This window comes from Aricia agestis, chromosome Z (assembly GCF_905147365.1).
Source record: "Aricia agestis chromosome Z, ilAriAges1.1, whole genome shotgun sequence".
Lineage (NCBI taxonomy): Eukaryota > Metazoa > Arthropoda > Insecta > Lepidoptera > Lycaenidae > Aricia > Aricia agestis.
This window is the reverse complement of record NC_056428.1, coordinates 38380826-38403946: the sequence shown is the minus strand read 5'-3', so window position 1 is coordinate 38403946 and position 23121 is coordinate 38380826. Positions and strand designations below refer to the sequence as shown.

Below are 23121 nucleotides of genomic sequence, written 5' to 3'. Positions count from 1 at the left end.
TAAACCATTATCGTCCCATTATTGTCCGTTTAAAAACGTTTTTTTAATAAATGGATACAAATCAATTGGTCAGCTTGATTGCATACTATGACCTCACAAGTCACAGAAAACCAGTGTGAACCAACGCGTATGCTAAGTTTCACCGAGGTACCGAAGGCCTAAGGATGTAGGGATTTTAGAGGTCAAGTCGCTACAATCATGGTATTGTGATTCGTCAGCTCATTTTCTGGTTCATTTATATTTTATTAAAAAAACTACAATCATGTTGTTACGCTTAATTTTCTCTTAAAGTTCTGAAGTTTACAAATTAAGGTAATTTATGCTATTGTTTGCATTTCAGAATAGAATAATCCCACCAAAAACATTTCATGTAAAATGTTGCCAAGACGACCACATATTTGTTTTGCACTGTGAAAAAGATATCAGATCTCATGTAGAGCCAAGCTTCTGAATCTACACGGCCTAACTCTACCGACCCTAACTTCAACAAATTCTACTTATCAGTAAATGTATGGCTTCGCCGTTTCGCTACCGTCGTGACTCGTGAAGGTGATGCGAATATTTAGTTTCTGATCTGAACGTAATGAAACAGCCAAGCCGTACATTTTCACTGATATTATGTAGAATTTGTTGAAATTAGGGTCGGTAGAGTTAGGCTGTGTAGGTTCAGAAGCTTGGCTCTACATGAGATCTGATATCTCTTTCACAGGGCAAACCTTGTGTGGTCGTTTTGGCAACATTTTACATGTAATAGTTTTGGTGGGATTTTAGTTCTTTTTGTGTTGGGTCTTGTAAGTACTTATTAATCTAAGATTTTTTAGTTACTGTCTACAATCCCGTAAACTTTCATGTCCTAATTCACAAAATTGGTGAAAGTCTCATAAACTTCTACCCCCATTTTAAGAGATGGAGGTGAGAATTATGTTTATGATTTTTTTTGTTGGATAAATACTAAATTTAGATTACATACCAAATTTCAGCACTTCAGGAAGTAGCCAAACATTTTGATGATCATCAGTGTGTCAGTGAGTCAGTATGTCAGTGACGAAATCGGTGTAATTTAGATATCAATAAAAAGTATTAGAGCTATTCAATTGAAACTTTGTATATTATGTTTAATGAGTCTATTGTTGACATCATATTGTGAGAATATTAACTATCTGGTACATCGGAAACCAACTCTATGATGGTTCAAAAAAACGACGAAACACTTCGAGAGAAGGTAGGTAGGCACTCCTTGCGTGCCCCCAGATGTTGACAAAATATAATATATGTACAAGGTGTAACAAATTACAAAACTAAGTGATAATACTTTAGGGTGTGCACGTGTTCCTCGTAGTCAGTCTTTCGGCTCTGCCACTTTCACAGTGAACTCTCTACAAGGAACACATACTCACCCTAAAGTATTGTCACTTAGTTTTGTGACAGCCTGTATAGGTACAATAAAAATTGGCAAATATATTTTGGTTTATAATCTGATTAGTGCGCGCCAGGCTTTATTTTACAATGAGCAATTTATTAAGTTGTAATGTGTGGAATTTCAGCTTAACGTTGTAGCGATGCACTGCATAATATAATTATATTATATATTACGCATTCCATAAGCTTCTGCCAGATTATTAGGTTTCCAAGAATCAAATAATCATAAAAATGTTATTATAGTTTCATTTTCAAGTCCAGGCAAGAAGCGATAAAGAAAACGTCTTGGGTAAAGACCCAAGACGTTTTCTTTATCGCTTCTTTATAGAATCTCCGATGAAAATGCATGGAACTGACATTAGACGAGTTGAACGTCAACGTCATATTAACGAACGCTTATGTCAGTTCCATATATTCTGATCGGCGATTATACAAAGAAGCGATGAAGGAAAGGTCTCGGCTAAAGGGCCAGGCCCACGCTGGCCCACTACACGTGGAGACGGTAGTGGGCCAGCGTTGACCGCGCGGTAACCGTACATTTTTTAAGAATAAAAAGTATCCTATGTCCTTTCCAGGGCCTCAAAGTATCTCCATATCAAATTTCATTAAAATGGGTTCAGTGGTTTGAGCGTGAAGAGGTAAGAGATAGACAGACACACTTTCGCATTTATAATATTAGTATGGATAGGACTTGGAAAATACGTCTGCTACCTTTCGCCTATTAGAAGGGCAACGTTTGCAATAGATTTGTCAATTGTTTCAATTTGGAGTTCCCCATACTCCGCGTGGCTTTCACTTTCCTAGCGCGGATTTTTGGAGCTCAGTCGTGTTTTGGCTACGTCGAGGCCTCTCATACTATTTGTATACAAAAATGGTAAATATTTTTATATATGTGATATTCGTCACACGATATTTTTAGTGCTTTTTGTTGTGAAACTGTGTTGCTATTGCGAAGTTAGTAACTAACTACCTACCTCATTTTTCGTGACTGAAATGTTTGCTTTTATTTATAAACACTGTGGTTAATATTTTTCTTCTGTGTGGCCTGAGCGAGTAAAATACATGAGTACCTTATTCCCTACTGACATACTTGCGCGAAGCCTCTATTAGCGCATAGTGCTTACAAAACACTATGCGCTAAAACACATTCTTAAAATCGTTTTTTTATAGAATCGCCGATCAAAAATGTATGGAATGGGGATTGTCCATTTTTTTTTAATTTTGCTGATTACAAAAACATTTCGAGGAATAAGGTCAGTGATCGTTTTTCTGTATATAAACGAAAAAAATACCCATTAGTTACTTATATTTTTGAACAAATATGTTTAACCTTTGTTTGACCTTCAATGGCGTTAAATTAGCAATAAATTTGACCAACATTACGTTTCGAACTTTTGGTAAGCTTCTCGTATCAGCTTTCACATAATGAGAACTTGCATTTGACGAACCAGCCATTATAAATAAGATTGAAAGGAAAAAACATACTGCAGAGGTCAATTATTGGCCGCCGATGATGACGTCAGAGCGAAACTTTAAAAATTTATTGAGAAAAAACTAGCCAATGAATTTTAAATTTATTTAATTTATATTCTTAAAATACCCTATTTTAACGAAAAAAAAATATAAAAAGTACATGTGATTTTTTTTGGACAATGCCCATTGACATAAGCGTTCGATAATTATTATTATGAAGTCGACATTTGACTCATGTCTAACAATTATTTCAATTAAAATTATAAACGACGATTACAATCGATATTTTTTTTCGTATGGTCATGTTTTTGCTGGTTATATTCTGTTTTTTTTTATTTTACTCCAGACTGCCAATACAACATGCATGCCTAGGGGCAGTTTGGAGCTGAAATACACATAGTGTTATTTAAAGCACTTTTAACTCGGGTTTATTGCGCTTAGGGTTGCCACTTGCCAGGTCGTTAAAATGAAAATCTGGATAAAGCAGTCAGCTAAGCCGGATTTTAAACAATTTAACATTTATTGAATTAAATTTTACATCATACTACGACTTTACGTCCTGTTAGGTGTAAAATTTTTATCAAAGCCCTACAAAAGCTCTTTAATTTTAGCCGGACACGCAACAAAAGGCCTGACTGTGTCCGTCCGGCTTTTAATCCGGCCGCCTGGCAACCCTAATTGGATGATGCAAAAGGTCTTTTTTTTTTTTTTTGCGATTTTTATTTTGCGATAGAGTTTAAAATATTTTAATTTTTTAATTAAAAAAAAGTTGGGGAATGTTCCCTAAGTCCAAACGAACGGAAAAAAAAGAAAATTATTTAATACTTCATAGCTAGCAAACATTGTAATTACTAAATACTAACACCTAACCTGAACGTAGGAATCTAGGTTCAAGCTAAGTGGCCTACATCTCTAGTAATGATAGTTTGCACTCATGGCCACACAGAAGTGATTTGTAGATAAACTGTTTTTTTTTTCACGATATAAAAATATGTACCTCGCAGTACAGCATATTTTACAACTATCTAAAACACTCACACTTTTTATGACACTAAATTTGGACAAATCGTATTAATTGTATAAAAAAAGTCTATAAACTCTCTTTCTTTTTAGAAATATATACTGGTTATATGTTTTATCCACGCCATACACATGGTTGTGTGTCAAGATGGAAAGGATTTAAACGACCTAGACGAAGAAGATTACGATGAGTTGGGAAAAGGACACCACAGAAGACGAAAACAACAGTACCAGAACCAAAATCCGTGCTACGGGCGCCACTTTGGCGCGCCTGGAAATACATATGTGACGAACATTTACAACATCGGATGCGTACCACAATACGGCCAAAATCAAGGTTACAATGGCCAAGGTTATGGCCACCATGGCCACGGTCATCATGGCCACGGTCACCATGGTCATGGCCACCATGGCCACGGCCACCATGGCCACGGCCAGCACGGAAATTTTGGCCAGAATCAACAGTTCCAGCAATTGCCGAATCAATACTATCCAAATTACCCGAGTCAACAATATGTGTATCCTAATCAGTACCAGTTTAACAGACCGTTTCAAGGCGTTATATCGGCGGCGGCTTCTGGCCTAGGCTCGGCGCTTTCGGAATATTTCACACCTAGGCGACCTGTGAAACAAATAAATAAGCTATTGAGGCCACTTAATAAGCTATTATGAAAATTAATCTAAGGTAGAGTCACAGTAGAAATGTATACAGAAGATCATCTTTAAGAGCACATCACCCGTATCAAATCGGAAAGGGACCGTATTCGTAATCGTATCACCTCACCGTCAACTAGGTTTTTACCAAGTTAATGAGTGTGCTGTAATGCAAGCCTAATAGACCGCTCAAATCAGACTAATGAAAGTGATTTCAAATAACTTACGAGAACAAAGCAATCTATGCTGCATCTTGTGTGCATCAAATTATTCTATTAACTACGTAATAAGTGAGTTCTAGATTTAAATGACAGAGTTACTCTACTGTGTAATGTGTTATATTATTGTAAGTGTTGAACTAAATACAGTATTATAAAAGTTAAAACTGTGTGCAATCGCAAGTTATAAATTCTAAAATATTTTGTAACAGTTTAATTGTTGTGATAAAAATGTTTACGACGCTACGTAATAATAATTATATTCACATCTTTTACTGCACATTTTTTGTAATCTAAGTATTCAGTGTTTTATACAATTTTTATTTTAATAAACTAGATTTATTGCCCATTTATTGTAATAATGATATAGAGTTATAATAGACCTATACTCATCCATGCTAAAAATTATAAATGTGAAAGTGTGTCTGTCTGTCTGTTATTTCTTCATCCCAAACCGCTGAACCGATTTTGCTGAATTGCTGAAGATACTTTGAGTCCTGGGAATGGACATAAAATACTTTTTAACCCGAAAAAAATTACGTTTCCTTTAAATTCATGTACGCGTATACCTATTTATTAATTATGTAAGTATCTAATTATAAAAATGTAATTTAAGTAAGTGGTATGTGTCGTAATCGGCTGAATCGTTTTTGATGACATTTTGTTAGTACCTAGAAACTTTGACTTCCGGGAAAGGATAATTCCGGGGAAGGCATACATAGATTTATTATAAAATCTGCGCGACAATCGAAAGTTTGCTCAATAAAAATAATATTAGATGCTTTTCCTATTAGGATAGTCCCATCAGGCATCACCTATTTGGTGTAGGTGTCTCATGTGGCCTTGACAAGTTACCTACTAGGTACAAACTGTGCCACGTTGCGTTACTATTGCAAGTCGCTAGCGCTAGTAGTCGACCTTAATATATAACTTTTACTTTAATTGCTAATACGGGCAGATTAGATAACGAACAAAAGAATAAAGAGGTACCAGATTCTCATATAACACCGACGTAAAACGTTTGCTACTGCCTACTTTTGTCAGACGATAAAAGGTAGAGTCATCAAGAAAAGGAAAGAGAAGTAGGGTTTTACGGTCAGGTTATGCATCTGCTCATTTATGAATGTAGTTATATATTATGTCATCATTGTCATCCATACTAATAATATTATAAATTCGAATGTGTGTCTGTCTGTCTATCTGTAACCTCTTTAGGGCTGATTTATATGAGTTCGCGCGAAGGCGAGTAGTTTCACCGCTATACGCGAGATCAGAAGCAGTGGTTGTACTATTATTATCTATTCTGTGGCAGTAGCATAAAGTCAATATACCTAGCTGAATAGAGCAACAATCTCGAGCTGTCAAACGAAACCGAAATTGATTTACGTCTTTGTGTAAAAATTTGTTTACGTATGCACTTACACAAGCATCTTTCTAAGAGATTGAATGGTCAACGTGCCGATAAATGCCGACTGGACGTCAAAAAAGAGTTCTGCTGTCATGAATCACACGTCTCTTTTTACCACGCAGTGTGACATCTCGCTTGCTCAGGCCTTTGTTTCTCTATTCCGCTTGGTATATTAACTTTATGGGCAGTTATAGTAGTGTAACGATTTATCTGCGCGAATATCCGTAGCGGCCAAACCGCTCGTTTGGATGCATAATATATAAATTATAAATCCAGCCTTATCCGATTTTGATGTAATTTGCTATGGGTATACCGAAAGAATATTATGATAGTTTATAATGCGGAAAAATGCTCTGGAGTTAAGGTTGAATTCGTTATGTTCAATTTTTGTGACATTGGTAACCCTGCCGTGGTAATGATGATGATGATGATGAATGTAATTTGCATACTAGCATATGCTTTCAGTTCTTAAAACAGCGCCTAAGCCCCCAAACTTGTATGTCGGACGGAATCCGGAGTTCTCTTAGTATCTTCGGAACCATAGTATACCTCGGTGCAAAATCTTGCGTTTTGGTAGCATATGCTTAGGATGCTTCTCATAAAACCAAAATCACCATAATATGTTTCCATATAAATTTCGAGGAGTTTCTACGACTACTCATGGTTCCCATCAACAGGTTACCACTTTTGTGAAAATGGGACCAAATTGGAGTGAAACCTAATACAACAAAACAAAAATTTTGAAAATCGGTTCACAAACGGCGGAGTAATCGTTGAACATAGGTACTCAAATAAAAATAAAAAAATATATCCACAGCCGAACATATAACTTCCTCCTTTTTGGAAGTCGGTTAAAAATTCATGTGTCACAGTATTTGTGCGCGAACTTCTCCAAAACGGCTCAACCGCTTTTTAATGAAAGTATGTACATTCGTTAGGCCTGAGAATAGGCTTTTATCTACTTTTTATATTGATACTATAAATAATTTATATGGAAAAACAACGTCTGCCGGGTCAGCTAGAAATAATAATCATAATAACCATGTTCCTGCGGAGCTTTGATTAAAAAACCATAGTTGCTTTTGCACGGAAGCTGTATGTCCTTTTAATTAATGCTACTCGTACAAACTACAAAGAGTTGAAAACCTTTGCCAATGGTTTCATGGTAATTGTTGTTTCCTTCTACAGTTTTCCTGCAGTAATAATATTAGTATACCTATAATTAGAAATAATGTAAATACAAAATAATTGTGGCTGTATTTAAGAGGGCGACTAACGCAACAAAATCAAAAATCATCCTTCTCTCTTCACACTCACGCCCGTCTTTCATATGCCAGGTGAAAAAGGACGACGCGGATTCATCGCCAAATTAGTTTTTTCTCATTAACTCGATATACAACATTTTAAAAATCCGCTAGGTCATATTTTCAATGATAGAATTTAATACAATGTATTAAAATATTTACTTAGATTAGTGCACGGTTATGGCAATATATGAAAAAATTCGTGAAAATTAGATGCATCTTTATGATTTTTTTCTATGAGAAAATTTTAAGATATCGTGTTTTTGCTAGGTCGGATTTTCGGAAATATAATGTAGTATCTATGTTTAGAAAATGAAACAATTCGGGGCTTATTATCAAGTAGAAAAATGAATTATAAAATCGACAATTTAGGGTTAGCCGCTCCCATTAAGTGTAATAACGACGGAAACTATTTTTAAACCTCTGTGGCTCAGTGGTGAGCGCGTTGGTAGCTCAAGCCGGGGGTTGCGGGTTCGAATCCCGCCGACGGAACAAAAAAGTTTTCAAAGTTCCTGGGTCATGGATGTATATTAAATATGTGTATCATATAATAAAGATCTTAAATATATGTATAGTATAAAAGTATTAAATATATTTCCGTTGTCTGGTACCTGTAACACAAGTCCATCAGGTACTTACCACGGGGCCAGACTGACGTGGTGTGAAGCGTCCATAGAAAAAAAACCCTTAAAAATAGTTTCTCTATAGTATTAGTAGATAGAATCTATGAAAGTTTATTTCAGATTATTAATAATATTATTAACATAATATAATTCTTGTTTATAATATAATGTTTTAACAATACTTACTTAAAAAAATTAGTTAATGATAGAAAATATATACAATGGGGTTCAAAAGTGTACTTACTACCAAAAAATATGTAGGTAGGTATGTTATTTAAGTTACATAAAAATGTTATAATTTATCGAAATGAAAATAAGAAAGGTTTAACTGAAACTCGCTTTGTTGTCCGTCCGTTTGTCCATCCTGTAAAACCACTGTCAGTGCCACTGATTTTTTTATAGTTATTTATAATAATTCATCCGATATTGAAATTTTTATTTATCTAGGTATATAAGAGTTTTTTCAATTATAATTTATCAATTAAAGATTGACGAATTCATTCATATTTTTATCAACGAATTATGTAATTTTGGTAATTGAAGTTTTTTCAGAAATTGATCACCCGCTAACCATAAAATAAATCTTATATCTTTAAACGAGCAATTCTTGTATATATATATATATATATATATATATATATATATATATATATATATATATATATATATATATATATATATATATATATATATATATATATATATATATATATATATATATATATATATATATATATATATATATATATATCGGAATCGGCTCCAACGATTTTCATGAAATTTTGTATTTTGTATATAGGGGGTTTCGGGGGCGATAAATCGATCTAGCTAGGAATCATTTCTAGAAAATGTCATTTTCATCGGATACCGAGCAAAGCTCGGTCAAACAGAAAGGTGATTATTTCAAAGTTACCGATAGTATAGTACAATAATAAATAATTATTCGCGGCAGAGCTACAAGTGCACACCCCGGCACCACAACAAATACAAGTTGACAACAAAACATAGTGATATAATAATTTAGAGTGTGTAGACTTCACTGTGAAATTAGCATCGCTGAAAGAGTAACTTTTTGTAAGCTTTTGTATGGGCAAACTCATGACGCTGCGTATTATCACTACAGCCTGGACAAATACGTATCAACCAGCGGGAGCTCGAACTAAAGCATCAACGAAATTGTGTTGTAGCGACCAGCGTCTCTCCGCGGTAGTTAGTAGCTCGTTGGCGCATCTCCTTAACATAGTAAAAGGAGGGGAAGTAAGGGAGCATACCCATACTACGTGACCCATTTAGGGGGGGAGGGGGGTCTTCAAAATACTACGCTCAGTCACGAGAGGGGGGAGGGGGTCTAGAGTTTTGTCACGTAGTCAATTTCGCCGAGAGAAACGTCATACGAAAATTTTTTTTCTCGTCATTTAATACTTAACGCTGGCATTTATTATGGTTATTTATAGCCAACAGCCATTAAAAATCAGGTACTGTTGTCACTTATCAGGCATTTTGAAGTTTGGTGAAGCTGTCAAGCCTGGTGATCATAATTATATTTACTATATATTTTAGTGTTCGATTACAATTTGAACTACAGTCGTGACTAAAATAGTAGGTACCATCGAGGAAATTGATTCATAAGTAGTTGACAGACCAACGTCGTGTAGTCGGATCATGCCAATTCAATGTTAATTGTGATCTGTCGGTTGGGTTTAACTTTAAACGCGACCAAATTACTTAGGTCCGCCATCTGCCTAGAAATTAATTTCTCTGATTGTTCTATTGTAATTTTAGACTATCACCAAATATTATAAAACAAAGTTTTTCCCCCATGTCCCTTTAATCTTTAAAACTACGCAACGGATTTTGATGCGGTTTTCTTTAATAGATAGAGTGATTCAAGAGGAAGGTTTATAAGTATAATAACATTCCTTAAATAGTGGAGAAATACTGTTATTGTTGGGGTTTCTAATGTGATGTCGTAAATAATTACATTTTTTCCGCTTACATTGCAAACGCAGGCTGATCCCTACGAGATTTATCAAAATAATGTACCAAGTACTGTACACATTCAGAAGGTCTATGTAATGAAGGTCTATGCAATAGTATATGTCTTATGGATATCCGACAATAACAGTTTTTTGTTATTTACTTTTAACGACAAAATATTATAATGGCTAATTTTCGAAGCGATTTTAACCAATACGGCATTAATCCTTATTCAATAAAACCACTTTAAATTTATTATAAATTGAATAGCTATACTAATATATAATATAATATTATAAATGCGAAAGTACCTCTATCTGTCTGTCTGTCTGTTTCGCTTTCACGCCCAAACTACTGAACCGATTGTAATGAAACTTTGTACACAGATAGTCTAAAGCCTGAGAAAGGACATAGGCTACTTTTTAACTGAAAAAAGGGGTTGTAAAGGGGTGTTTATACGTAAATTTGCTCAAATTAAGTTAGTTCCAAAAATTCACGATTAATAGACGACGCTGTGCGTCGTCTTACATCGCACAAGCACTTACTCAAACGTGTTTCTATAAGAGGTGGTAAGGATAACGAAAGTTTTTCGCGAGTTTCTTTGAAGTTATAAGAAGATTTTTGAAGTTTGAAATAATCGTACCGCAGAAGCATTTCTGTAGCCTATATGGAAACGGGAACTACCGCACGCTACTATATATATTACAAATTTAAAAATTGCGAGACTTAGCTTTTGCGGCGGTACCGACCAATGCCACCGGTCACGGGCAGATATAGATAGAGCATAAGTAAAGAATATAAATCAAAACTGCTGAATCGATTTTAATCATTTTTTCAGTGGCTTATTATATATATATTTTATTATACCCGGGCCGTGCGATGCCGGGGTGGGTCGCTAGTTATTATACAATATTATACATAAATCTAAGTGATAATACTTTAGGCTTAGGATGTGTATGTGTTCCTAACATAAAGTTCACTGTGAAAGTAGCAGCGCTGAAAGACCATTTTTTTCACTTCTGTATGGAGAAAAAAGAATTTGCTCATTCAACGCTGCTACTTTCACAGTAAAGTTTTTTTTTATTGGTGTCAAGTATTTCTTTTTGGCAATCTATTGGGTATCAATGTATTTTTTGGAGATCGTTATTTTTATTCCCATATATAATTAAGTAGTAATAATTATTATAAACATGCAAAGAGTCTTTTGTAATATATAACTTAATAAGCACAAAATATATGAGTCAAATTATTTTCATTTGCTATCTAGTATCTACTCTTTCAACTTGCAAAATTATTAAAAATTATTCTTGTCAATACCACGTGAACAATTGAAGGGGCGGGGGGGGGGTTTGGGCATTTACCACTTATAAAGTAGGTCACGTAGTATGGGTATGCTCCCTAAGTTATCTTCATACAAAGGCACCGCGCGCGGCTTGTATGTGTGCGCCATAGTATCAATGAGTCGCCACACGGCACACAACAAAATCTCGGATAATATTTCGGCATTACCAGTCGGGGCTAACACTTTACGATCCGATCCGATCATAATCGCAGGAGTAATAGATATTGCTGTGTGTTTGGGTGTTTTAATAGTAGATAATGCAACAATTCCAGAATTGTCTTTGTTTAAATTACCTGTTGAACAGGAAAGGTCAGTACTACTCACTTATTCTAGCATAATATAACAATTTTTACTTGATGATCAGATACCTACTTACAGGTTACTTGCTTTTATTGTAAGTTTTCTATCACACAAAGGAAGTAGGTAGGTAGGTAGGTCTACTTTCCCACTATATATAGTGTAACATTAATATCTTATTTATACTATGTTCTATAGAACATAGTATAAATAAGATATTAATGTTTTATGTACTTTTGATCCGTCAACTAATTTGCCGCTATTGCTTTGTTTACGTAATAGTACTCGTAATTTGCCGATTTCTCTGTGTTGTAGACCGTATATTAACTAACTACTTACAGTCAATTACTTATTTTTAATCTTAATTAAAAATAAGTGATTGAATAATAATTGTAAATCACAATACACATAAAGCAATGTTCGAATCATAACAACAGATTTGTTTATAGTATAGGAGACAGGCGTTAGTTTTTAATGTTGTTTTACAGGTTATTTTTATAATTTTATATAGACATCGGATTATATGCACGATCAAAGTGCCGAAATATGCATGCAAATATGTACGAAAAATGGCGGAAATATGCACAAAATATGCACAATAAAGATTTACTTTTTATTAAAAGTCGGGAGACCGCGACGTTGCCGCTGTTCATGCGGTTGCGCGAACGAAGCGCGGACGGACGGCCGCTCCCACACCAACCCGCCGCGCCTCCGCGCCGCCTAAAATTGACAACCCTAAGACAGTAGGTAATTATATCGCGGATTGGGCCGGAGTTATCCTACTTCCCCTCCTTTTACTATGTCCTTAATCTATAGGTACGTGAATGACACTATCGCTCGAGCCGAGACTCGAGAGGCGAGGCAATTGTTGACGACGCGACGTCGGGTTCTGTGGCGTCTCGGTCGCACCTATTAGTTTAATTTTAATTAATATTAATGATCGTTATTTAAATCTGATAATTTTAGTATGTAGTCTATGACACTATTGCTTATATTATATTTTAAGGCTGGAGAGGAAAAAAATGTAAGGATGACAGTTGGTTGACAAATTGTTGAAAATTATTATTAAGGATTCAGCTAGATGTAGATTTTGTGAACAGGCATTTTTAAATATTATATGCACGGATTATATGTTAGTGAGCTTTGAAGATGTGGTAGTTTCATTCCTAAATATCTACCTATCATTTCAACGATCTCCAAAGTTCGTACAACAAAAAGATGCTGAGGGTTCGCCACGCGACTCGCGTCGCGATTCTCGGCGCTAGCGTCTTCTGTCGGCTAACCAGGGCGTTTAACCAAAGGCAGTGACGGATTAATGAAATTAAGAAATCGACTACCGCATTACGTCAGGGGCACCAGAAGAAACACAAAAAATCCGTCCTTAGGGCATCACGTCACCAAAAACTACACCAAAAAGTTTCTAGGAAAAATCTCATGTTTTTAGGCGGTAAAGGTTTAAATACCGATTTTAGTTGAACAATACATGCCTGTGTTGCCCCCCTAGGGTTCTATCCGTATCGGGGCACAGGCATGGATTGCTCAAGGCAAGTATAGTCTTAATCCTTCACTGATAAAGGGATCATCGCTGAAGTGTTAACGGTGAAATCGCATCGCAATTTGATTTCTAGTTCGCAGTTACGAAGCCCTATGTGTGGAAGCCCTTTAGCACGCGCGGGCCTAGGCGATGTAAGTCGCGACTCGTGAGGCGATAGTGTAAATTGTGCAGCCCCCGTAGACAAGTGGCAAAACGCTAACGCTAACGCTAGCGCTACAAAATGTATGGGATTTGACATTAGTATTCGCTAGCGAAGCGATGACTTATGTCAAATTGCATACATTTTGTAGCGCTAGCGTTAGCGCTTTGCCACTTGTGTACAGGCCCAGGGGTTCCCAATCTTTTGCAGCCTGCGGCGAGTTACACATTTGACGTCACAATATTTTGTCACGGCGCGGCGCCCTACTATAGCAGCTATTAGACAAGGATACATAAATAAACACCTTTAAGAATCATAGTTAGGTTAAGCGAGACGTATATGAAGTAAATAATAAGAAACAAATATCTACCTGCTTTACACAACATTATAATTTATTTATAATTGTGGTTTCGTATAATGATGGAGATTGGAGGATCGACTCACGGGCCACGGCGCATCTCTTGCTTTTACACGGCGGGCCGGGGTGCCGCGGCGCACACTTTGAGAACCCCTGATATAATGTATCAGACTCCGGATGTTGCGTCACATGTGTCTTGCAACTAATTCATCCAATTGTATGACTCAAGACTGCCCAAATAGTGCCCTTTCGTAATGTAGGGTACCTCGCCATTGTGTAAAAATAAATTATTGTATTACAAAATAAACATGAAGCAAACTGATGAATAAACAAATTAAGAGGATCAACCAACTTACGTACACGCACTCGATCTAGACTGCCATCGAAGCGATATTTGAGTTATGAGAGCCCCTGTATAACGTATTTATGGTCTATGTATTATGACAAGCCCTGACATTATTGTATTAGGAATATGGTATAAAAGTATGTAGAGTTTTGAGGTGAATATAAGATATTATACAGTCCACGGTGTTTTCTTCATGGTCCTTCGAGCCGGATATAACAAAAGAGCCAGCGTATTATGTGGATAAGCAGTTAAGTAAATAGATTTATTTAAGAGATGAGTATTGAAATACGAGAAAATTTATAGCGGTTTCCTTGGCGACATACAAACAAGAGCCCATAATTTGGAAATATATTTTATCTTTGATTTTTCTTTACTGTTATTATTTGCAAGAATGGAAGGTTTAATGAGAGTGCAGAAACATTTACGAGTCCAAATGTTGAACGAGTATACAAAGTTTCAAAACATAACTCATAATGGCAAAATATCTCAATCTTATATAGAGGTGAGACTAGAGAGCTTAGAGAATACTTGGATAAGATTCGAATCTAACCATTTTAAGTTGCTAACAATGGAGGAATTGCAAGAAGAATGTAGCTATTTAGTAGATAATATTTTTGAAGAAGGAAAGGAAGTTTTCTTGGAATACAAGGGAAAGTTGAGGGAATACCGGATGGATCATAGCTTGAATGGGCAAAACTCAGTAAAGTTGCCAGAAATAACCATACCGATTTTCTCTGGACATTACGATGAATGGCCGTCATTCCACGACTTGTTTGAGACAGTTATACATAGAAATTCAAATTTAGCTAACGTAGAAAAACTGTATTATCTGAAGGCCCACATTAAAGGAGATCCAGAGCAGCTGCTTAGACATGTACCAATTACTGCAGAGAATTATGAGAAGTGTTGGGAATTGATTAATAGAAGATACAGTAATAGGCGATATATAGCTAACAACATATTAATACGCTTATTTGATCAGGAAAATATAACTGTGGAGAGAAGCAGTGAATTAAAAAGACTTCTAGATACAACTAATGAGTGTTTAAGTGCCTTGTCGAATTTAGGTTTCGATGTTTCGACTTGGGACATATTAATTAATCATATTGTCACTCAAAAACTAGACCAAGGTTCTAAAAGGGAATGGGAACAGAACATTAGTCATAACATAGAAAGTTTACCTTCTTATACGGAACTAACAAAATTCTTAGAAGCTAAATTTAGAACATTAGAAATTTTAGAATTGGAAAAGAGAGAGACAAAACAAGAACCAAATGTCGACAAACGGCCAAGATTAGAGCTGATAGAGAGTGGGCCAAGATTGAAGCCGGTACATAGAGCACAAGTTTTCCATGTTGTTGCTGCAACGTGTGGATATTGTAAGGAGGGTCACAAGATAGAAGAGTGTCAAAAGTTGCGACAAATGGAAATGAGTAGTAGGTTAGATTTTGTTAATAGCAATAGATTATGTTTTAATTGTTTAGGGTCATACCATAGGGCATCTAGGTGTAAGCGATCCAATGGTTGTCAATGTTGCCATAGGCGGCATCACACGTTATTGCACGCAGAAAAGCAACATGGTAGTTCACGAGGGTTGAATTGTACGAGAAAGCAGTGTGATGTAGCCTTTAATAAAACTGTATGTTATGACAAGGAAACATCGGTCAGAAGCAGGTCAGCAAATTTAGTGGACGATTATAATAGTATTCGTTATAATATTAGAGGTGTTCCGTTCGCAAACAATTAAGGTTGCGGGAAATAAAAGATAGGGTTATTTAATGTTGTGAACAGAGTAGTTTTCGGAACGTAGAATATGCGAGTGTAAGTGTTTACACACTTTGTGTGTTTTTAAGTTTTGGAAAAATATGTTATTGAGGTTTTTTTTCTATACTACCTATTGATTGTGGTGTTAGCTAATAAAGGTAACTTAACGTAACAAGGTATTTATTGAGTTTGTTTTATGTGTCGTAGTTTTAAATGAGGATGCTATTTTGCTTTAAAGTTATGTACGTAGGGCTAGAGTAGTTATTATTGTGAATTGTAGTAATTTTATGATGTAAGACTTTCTAATAGGCAGGTATAATTATGTTTGTTTTGGTATAAAGAGATTATATTTGTGACGATTTATGTACAGTTATGAATATATTAACTAATATATTCATGGGGGGGAGTGTATAACGTATTTATGGTCTATGTATTATGACAAGCCCTGACATTATTGTATTAGGAATATGGTATAAAAGTATGTAGAGTTTTGAGGTGAATATAAGATATTATACAGTCCACGGTGTTGTAGAGTCTATGACGTTATAACAGGTTATAACCATGTGATTGAGTGTTAATGGGCCCAGCGGTTTAGTGGCCAAAACCACATATAAATACTAATATTATAAATGCGAAAGTATGTCTGTTTGTCCGCCTATCTGTATATAATAATAATATCTATGGACGCTTCACACCACGTCAGTCTGGCCCTGTGGTAAGTACCTGAAGGACTTGTGTTACAGGTACCAGACAACGGAAATATATTTAATACTTTTATACTATACATATAATATTTAAGATTTTTATTATATGATACACATATATTTTAATACACATCCATGACCCAGGAACTTTGAAAACTTTTTATTCCGTCGGCGGGACTCGAACCCGCGACCCCCGGCTTGAGCTACCAACGCGCTCACCACTGAGCCACAGAGGTCGTCAAAATGTATGTCTGTCTGTTACCTCTATTTAGTCTTCACACACAAACCGTAAAAAACTATTTTGCTGAAATTTTGTATGTAGATACTTTGAGTCCCGACAAAGGATATAGGATACTTTTTATCCCGGAAAAATATACTGTTCTCGCGCTATAAACGAATTTCGGTGCAATGGAGTTGCAGACGTCATCATAGTCTCCTAAAGTTTTCATACATTTTATTCGGTCTCGTAGTGGCCGCCAAACACTTTTAGGGTCAATTCAGATCGCAACGCGAGGCGTAGATGCATTTCTAAATTTAATATCAAATCTATGCAGAAATGAATCTACGCGTCGCGTTGTGGTCTGAATTGACGATATTCATTGCGGCGTCCCGTCTCCGTGTGCGTTGACCCTTAATAGCAGTGTATTCAACCTGTGGGGCGCGACCCCTTAGGGGGACACGAAACTTCTTTTGGAGGGTCGCCAAAGTTCAAAGAATTATTTACGTAAAAAACTGTAGAGCTTAAAAAGATTGATATAATATTTTTAAAATGATTGATATAATATTAAGGGCCTGTTTCACCACTTTCTGATAAAATGCTGAATAGGCTATTCACAGCTTTTTTGACAGATTCTCTAGACTTCATCTGTCAAGTTAAGTGGTGGCCTTATCAGGAAGTGGTGAAACAGGCCCTAAGTAAAAGTATTGATTTAATAAAAGGATATACATACAGGGTGTAACAAAAATAAGTGATAATACTTTAGAGTGTGTACTTGTTCCTTGTAGAGAGTTCACTGTGAAAGTAGCAGCGCTGAAATACCAAATTTTTTTTTCACTTTTGTATGGGGAAACTCGTGACGCTCGGGCCCTTGCCCATACAAAAGTGACAAAACAATTCGTCTTTCAGTGCTGTTACTTTCACAGTGAACTCTCTACAAGAAACACGTACACACCCTAAAGTACTTATTATTACTTATTTTTGTTACACAATGTATATTCATAAACCTACGTGCATAAAAACTAATTGATAATAAAATAGAGTTAAATAGCTCAGTTAATTGATCAGTCGATTGATGTTTTAATTAATAGTTAATTAATCATTGACTTGGCATAAATCGACCGAATAATATAGGTCTGAGATCTATATAATATATCTCGAATCTATTTCTCAGATAGTATTTCTCAGATGTCGTAATTAGGGGTAATCCTAATCTGTCATATTATAGAGGTAGATGTACATTATTGTACATCAAACAATCGATTATGTGTGGTTTGTAATTTTACCTGCGATTTACGTGATAGATAATTATTATTACAATTGGACAATATAAGTCTTTAATGGAGCCTCTCCACATTCACCTATATTATAATAAAGTAGCCAGCAAACGTTGTTTTGCCATATATTAAATTATTTCTAGTATAAATTATAAAAAGTAGATAATAATCTATTCTCAAGCCTAACGAATGTACATATAAGAATTTTCAATAAAATAAAAGCCGTTTTGGAGGAGTTCACGCACAAACACTGTGACACGAAAATTTTATACCTATATTATATAGATTATGTGTATGATTGCCCAATAGGTATACCGTATACAGGGTGTAAAACTTTTATATACATACAGTTTACCATGGAAGAGCAGCGTTGAAAGAGTATTTTTTGTGCCCATACAAATATTGACATGTTTGCCATTTGTATGGGCACAAACAAACATTAATAATGCCCATACAGACATTAAAACATTAAAAAATTTACTCTATTATATTAGTACGAGAGCCCCAGAACAATTTTTTTTAATACTAACAAGTTAATTTTTTGTGAGTGGCTTCATTTTGATAAGACGAACAACTTTTTTATTTTCGAAAATTCTCGAAAGTGGTAGCTAACAGAGATAGAAAGGATTTCATACATTGATGGTTCTAAAATATAGATTGTTATATTTGTAGGACAATGTTACTCATAAATTACATGACTATTAATCTATCAATGTACAAAAAATCAGCTCGGTAGGGTTCCGTTATAGGGTTCTGTAATCAACAAGATACGTGTACGTATACGTGGGAGAGCCATGCTTCGGTACGAATGGGCCGGATCGACCGGAGAAATACCACGTTCTCACAGAAAACCGGCGTGAAACAGCGCTTGCGCTGTGTTTCGTCGAGTGAGTGAGTTTACCGGAGGCCCGATCCCCTGTAGGCCCTATTCCCTTCCCTACCCTCCCCTATTACCCTATTCCCCCTTAAAAGGCCGGCAACGCACCTCCAGCTCTTCTAATGCTGCGAGTGTCCATGGGCGACGGAAGTTGCTTTCCATCAGGTGACCCGTTTGCTCGTTTTCCCCCTTTATTTCATTAAAAAAAAAAATTTGGTTGACTACCTACTACCCTAAAACGGAACCCTAACAAGCAGATTTTTTGTATGTTGGTATGTTAATAGTTATATAATTTAAAAGTAACATTGTCCTACAAATAGAACAATCCATATTTTAGGACAATCAAGTCAAAGTATGAAATCGTTTCTATCTCTGTTAGTGTGTCGTCTTATCAAAATGAAGCCACTCACAAAAATTTGCTTGTTAGTAATCAAAAAAAATGATCTAGGGCTCCCGTACCACAAAGGGTTATTTCGCAGAATTAATTTGTCATCGAAATTCGAAAGGTATCGCTGACTCTTCTCCAAAAGATATTATGTATCGAAAGTTTTAATTATCATAACGTGACGTAGAGATACTATTTTTAAAGAAATACATTTTTGGTAACAGAATCATTATAATAGATCATACGCTGATGAGCTGGGGACCGATTCTCGTATTTCGAATTCGACTGTTGCTGTTCTTTGAACAGGCGGTCATTAGGCGAACAGGCGGACACGATAATAGCAAAGTCTTTAGATAGGTACTTTAGATAGCATTGTATGTACATCTTCATGTGTTTTGAATAGCAATCGAATAGTAAACACAAGTTCTTATTCACGTATACAAACACTTTTTCATGCGCGAGAAGAATCGAAGGTATGAGTGTGGACTGTGGAGCCTCTGGGGTCTAATTCTCGATGCTCTGATTAGTCTCACGAGAATCGAGTCCCAGCTGGTTGTAGTGTAAACGTTTGAACGGCTGATCCCGGATTGTGGCCAATTATTGCTCCTGTGTTTGCAACACGTGTACAAACAACACAATCACAAATCTATAATTATATATTATCTATACTAGTAATATAAATGCGAATGTGTGTCTGTGGCGGTACCCACAATTCGCCTAACATTCCTGCATCGCGCTATCGAAGTTTTCTGAGCGCGTCGGTATAAATTATACGACAGCTGAAATTTATCACGTGGGCTCCGGCCTGACCGAGCATACCACCTCGCTCGGTCGGAAGATCTTCCTTTGTGGCCACCACTCATTATCCCACATGTCTATCCCTTTGTTGAATCTTCAAGCTTGTGCCGCTACGTAGATTCGAATGAAATTTTTATTGCGTTGTTCTATTGTGAAAAAAAAAAGATACATACAGCCGAACGTATTACCTCCTCCTTTTTGGAAGTCGGTCAAAAATATAGAGATCCTGCGTGTATACAACAATTTATTATTATCAGCGCCAATGCCCAATACAGTGGCGGGCAGCGTCTCTTACGCAATCTCTGACTTAGAAAATCCTTAAGAAACCCAGGGTTTCTTATGTCATAATTTACGCAATTAATAACAAACAAGACGACTGACGAGCTGTCTATAAGTACTATCGCTCACCCCTACATTACGGTAATAATAGTGTATATTGACATATTTTATGCGAACAAACAAACAAACAGAAAGCATTAAAATTATGATATTGTGAAATTATATTAAAAATTACGACGTCGGTTAGTAAAACAATACAGTACAAGTACAAAATGTTGTTTCGCAAAAAGTTAAATAAAAAGTTTTCCTAACAATTTACACTTTGTGAATTTTGAAATGTAATTACGAAATAGAAATCTCCCCGTGGCCTTTCATATATTTCATTTGTTTGATTGTTTTGTACAGAAGCCAATAAAAGGTAGAAAAAAATATATCTGGATCGCAAGTAAATTGCATTTTACCGCACTGCTCTCGCAACAAACAACCCGGCTATGCCATACCCGGCTGCGACAAAGACAAAGGGAAGGGTAGTGATTCTGGCAGTCTATGTATGTATGTGCCCTCATAGCGACTAAACTACTGCCCCAATTTTACTCAATAAGGTATCGATATATGTATATTTTAGTAAATAATTATTTTGCGAAATAGGCTGTAATGATAATAATACTAGGCTATTTGACCGAGCTTTGCTCGGTATTTGATAAAACACAAATAAAATGACATTTTCTAAAAATGATTCCTAGCTAGATCGATTTATCGCCCCCAAAACCCCCTATATACTAAATTTCATGAAAATCGTTGGAGCCGATTCCGAACACCCTAAAGTATTATCACTTATTTTTGTTACACCCTGTATATGTTACGCTCAAAGACCGAAAACGCTCAATGAGCGAAAAAATGACTCACAACGCGTTGTGGTAATAGTGAAACTAGTGAAAACGGCCACGACGCGTTCTGAAACCAGGCCGTGTTACGCAGGAGTAATTTTATAGCACCCAAGTGTGTGCGCAATACACAAAAGCATTTTGGTTTCAATGAAACTAGGCCAGTTACGCACGGGTAATTTTATAGTGCACAAGTGTGTGCGCAATACACAAGAGCACTTTTCTTTATTCTCATATCCTGCGTAACTGGCCTGGTTTCATTGAAACCAGAGTGCTCTTGTGTATTGCGCACACACTTGGGCACTATAAAATTACTCCTGCGTAACTGGCCTGGTTTCATTGGAACCACAGTGCTCTTGTGTATTGCGCACACACTTGGGCACTATAAAATTACTCCTGCTTAACTGGCCTGGTTTCATTGAAACCAGAGTGCTTTTGTATATTGCGCACACACTTGGGCACTATAACATAACTCCTGCGTAACAACCAGAGTGCTCTTGTGTATTGCACACACACTTGGGCACTATGAAATGACTTCTGCTCAACTGGCCTGGTTTCATTGGAACCAGAGTGCTCTTGTGTATTGCGCACACACTTGGGCACTTTAAAATTACTCCTGCGTAACTGGCCTAGTTTCATTGAAACCAGAGTGCTCTTGTGTATTGCGCACACACTTGGGCGCTATAAAATTACTCCTGAGTAACTAACCTGGTTTCAGAACGCGTCGTGGCCGTCTTCATTAGGGACACAACACGGATTCGCGTCGTGGCTGTTTTTAAATGCTCAGAACGCGTCATGGCTTTTCTCGATTACCACAACGCGTTGTGGTCGAATAGCACGTCAGTCACGACACGAATTTCGCTATGTGGTATTTCTGTGATTACCAGAACGCGTCGTGGTCGTTTTCACTAGGGCCACGACGCGAATTTCGCGTCGTGGCCGTTTCACTATGACCACAACGCGTTGTGAGCCATTTTTTCGCTCACTGAGCGTTTTCGGTCTTTGAGCGCAACATATACAAGAATTGCTCGTTTAAAGATATAAGATAAGATAAGATATACAGAATGCAACAAAACTAAGTGATAATACTTTAGGGTGTGTATGTGTTTCTTAAATAGAGTTGACTGTGAAAGTAGCAGCGCTGAAAGAGTGACTGCTTTTACTTACATCTTAAAAAATTATTCATGACGCGCGGGTGCTTGCTCATTTAAATTACAAAAAAATGTTCTTTCAGCGCTTCTACTTTCACAGTGAACTGTATATACGGAACACATACGCACCCTATAGTATTATCCTTAGTTTTGTTACACCCTGTAGACTGTAATGATTAAAAAAAAAGATTTTACGTAGTTGGGTTATAGTAGTTTAAACTTATCACTTGTTCTCTTCTGTTACAGCAACACCGAGGTCATCGGGCAGTTTCAGTCACAGGAGCAAATTGTCAACATAGAGCCAAAGTATCCACTGGAAGATGAGAAAGGGACTGACGGTCATCATCAGGTCCACCATCCTACGTCGTGAGTATTGGAGTGGGAGTACTGCTATATAAAATTTTTCATAAAAAATATGGAAATGTGTTTTCAGGATCCCATGGAATTGCTGCGCTGGGCGAAGTCAGTTATGCGAGCCGGGCATATTTTGCCCAGAGCGGAAAAAAATTAGGGGCAACAAAATTGACTTATACCTCTTTCTCAACCTTTTTTTACATGGGGAAATGCTTTGCGCATCCCCGGCGATCGTGAGTCCCCGTAGGATCTACCCATTAAAACACCATGGTGATCCACTCTCAGCTTGGGCATAGTT

The 23121-nt window shown here is 36.4% G+C and overlaps 1 protein-coding gene across 1 annotated transcript in view; it reads left to right on the top strand.

The window, feature by feature from the left end:
- The window catches only part of LOC121739166 (proton-coupled amino acid transporter-like protein CG1139), a 75460-nt gene that overhangs the window by 39335 nt on the left and 13004 nt on the right, over positions 1 to 23121 (top strand). Inside the window, exon 4 of the mRNA XM_042131509.1 lies at positions 22716 to 22835. Within this exon, the coding sequence (XP_041987443.1) occupies positions 22716 to 22835 (120 nt within the window). The remainder of the gene's footprint in view (positions 1 to 22715; positions 22836 to 23121) is intronic.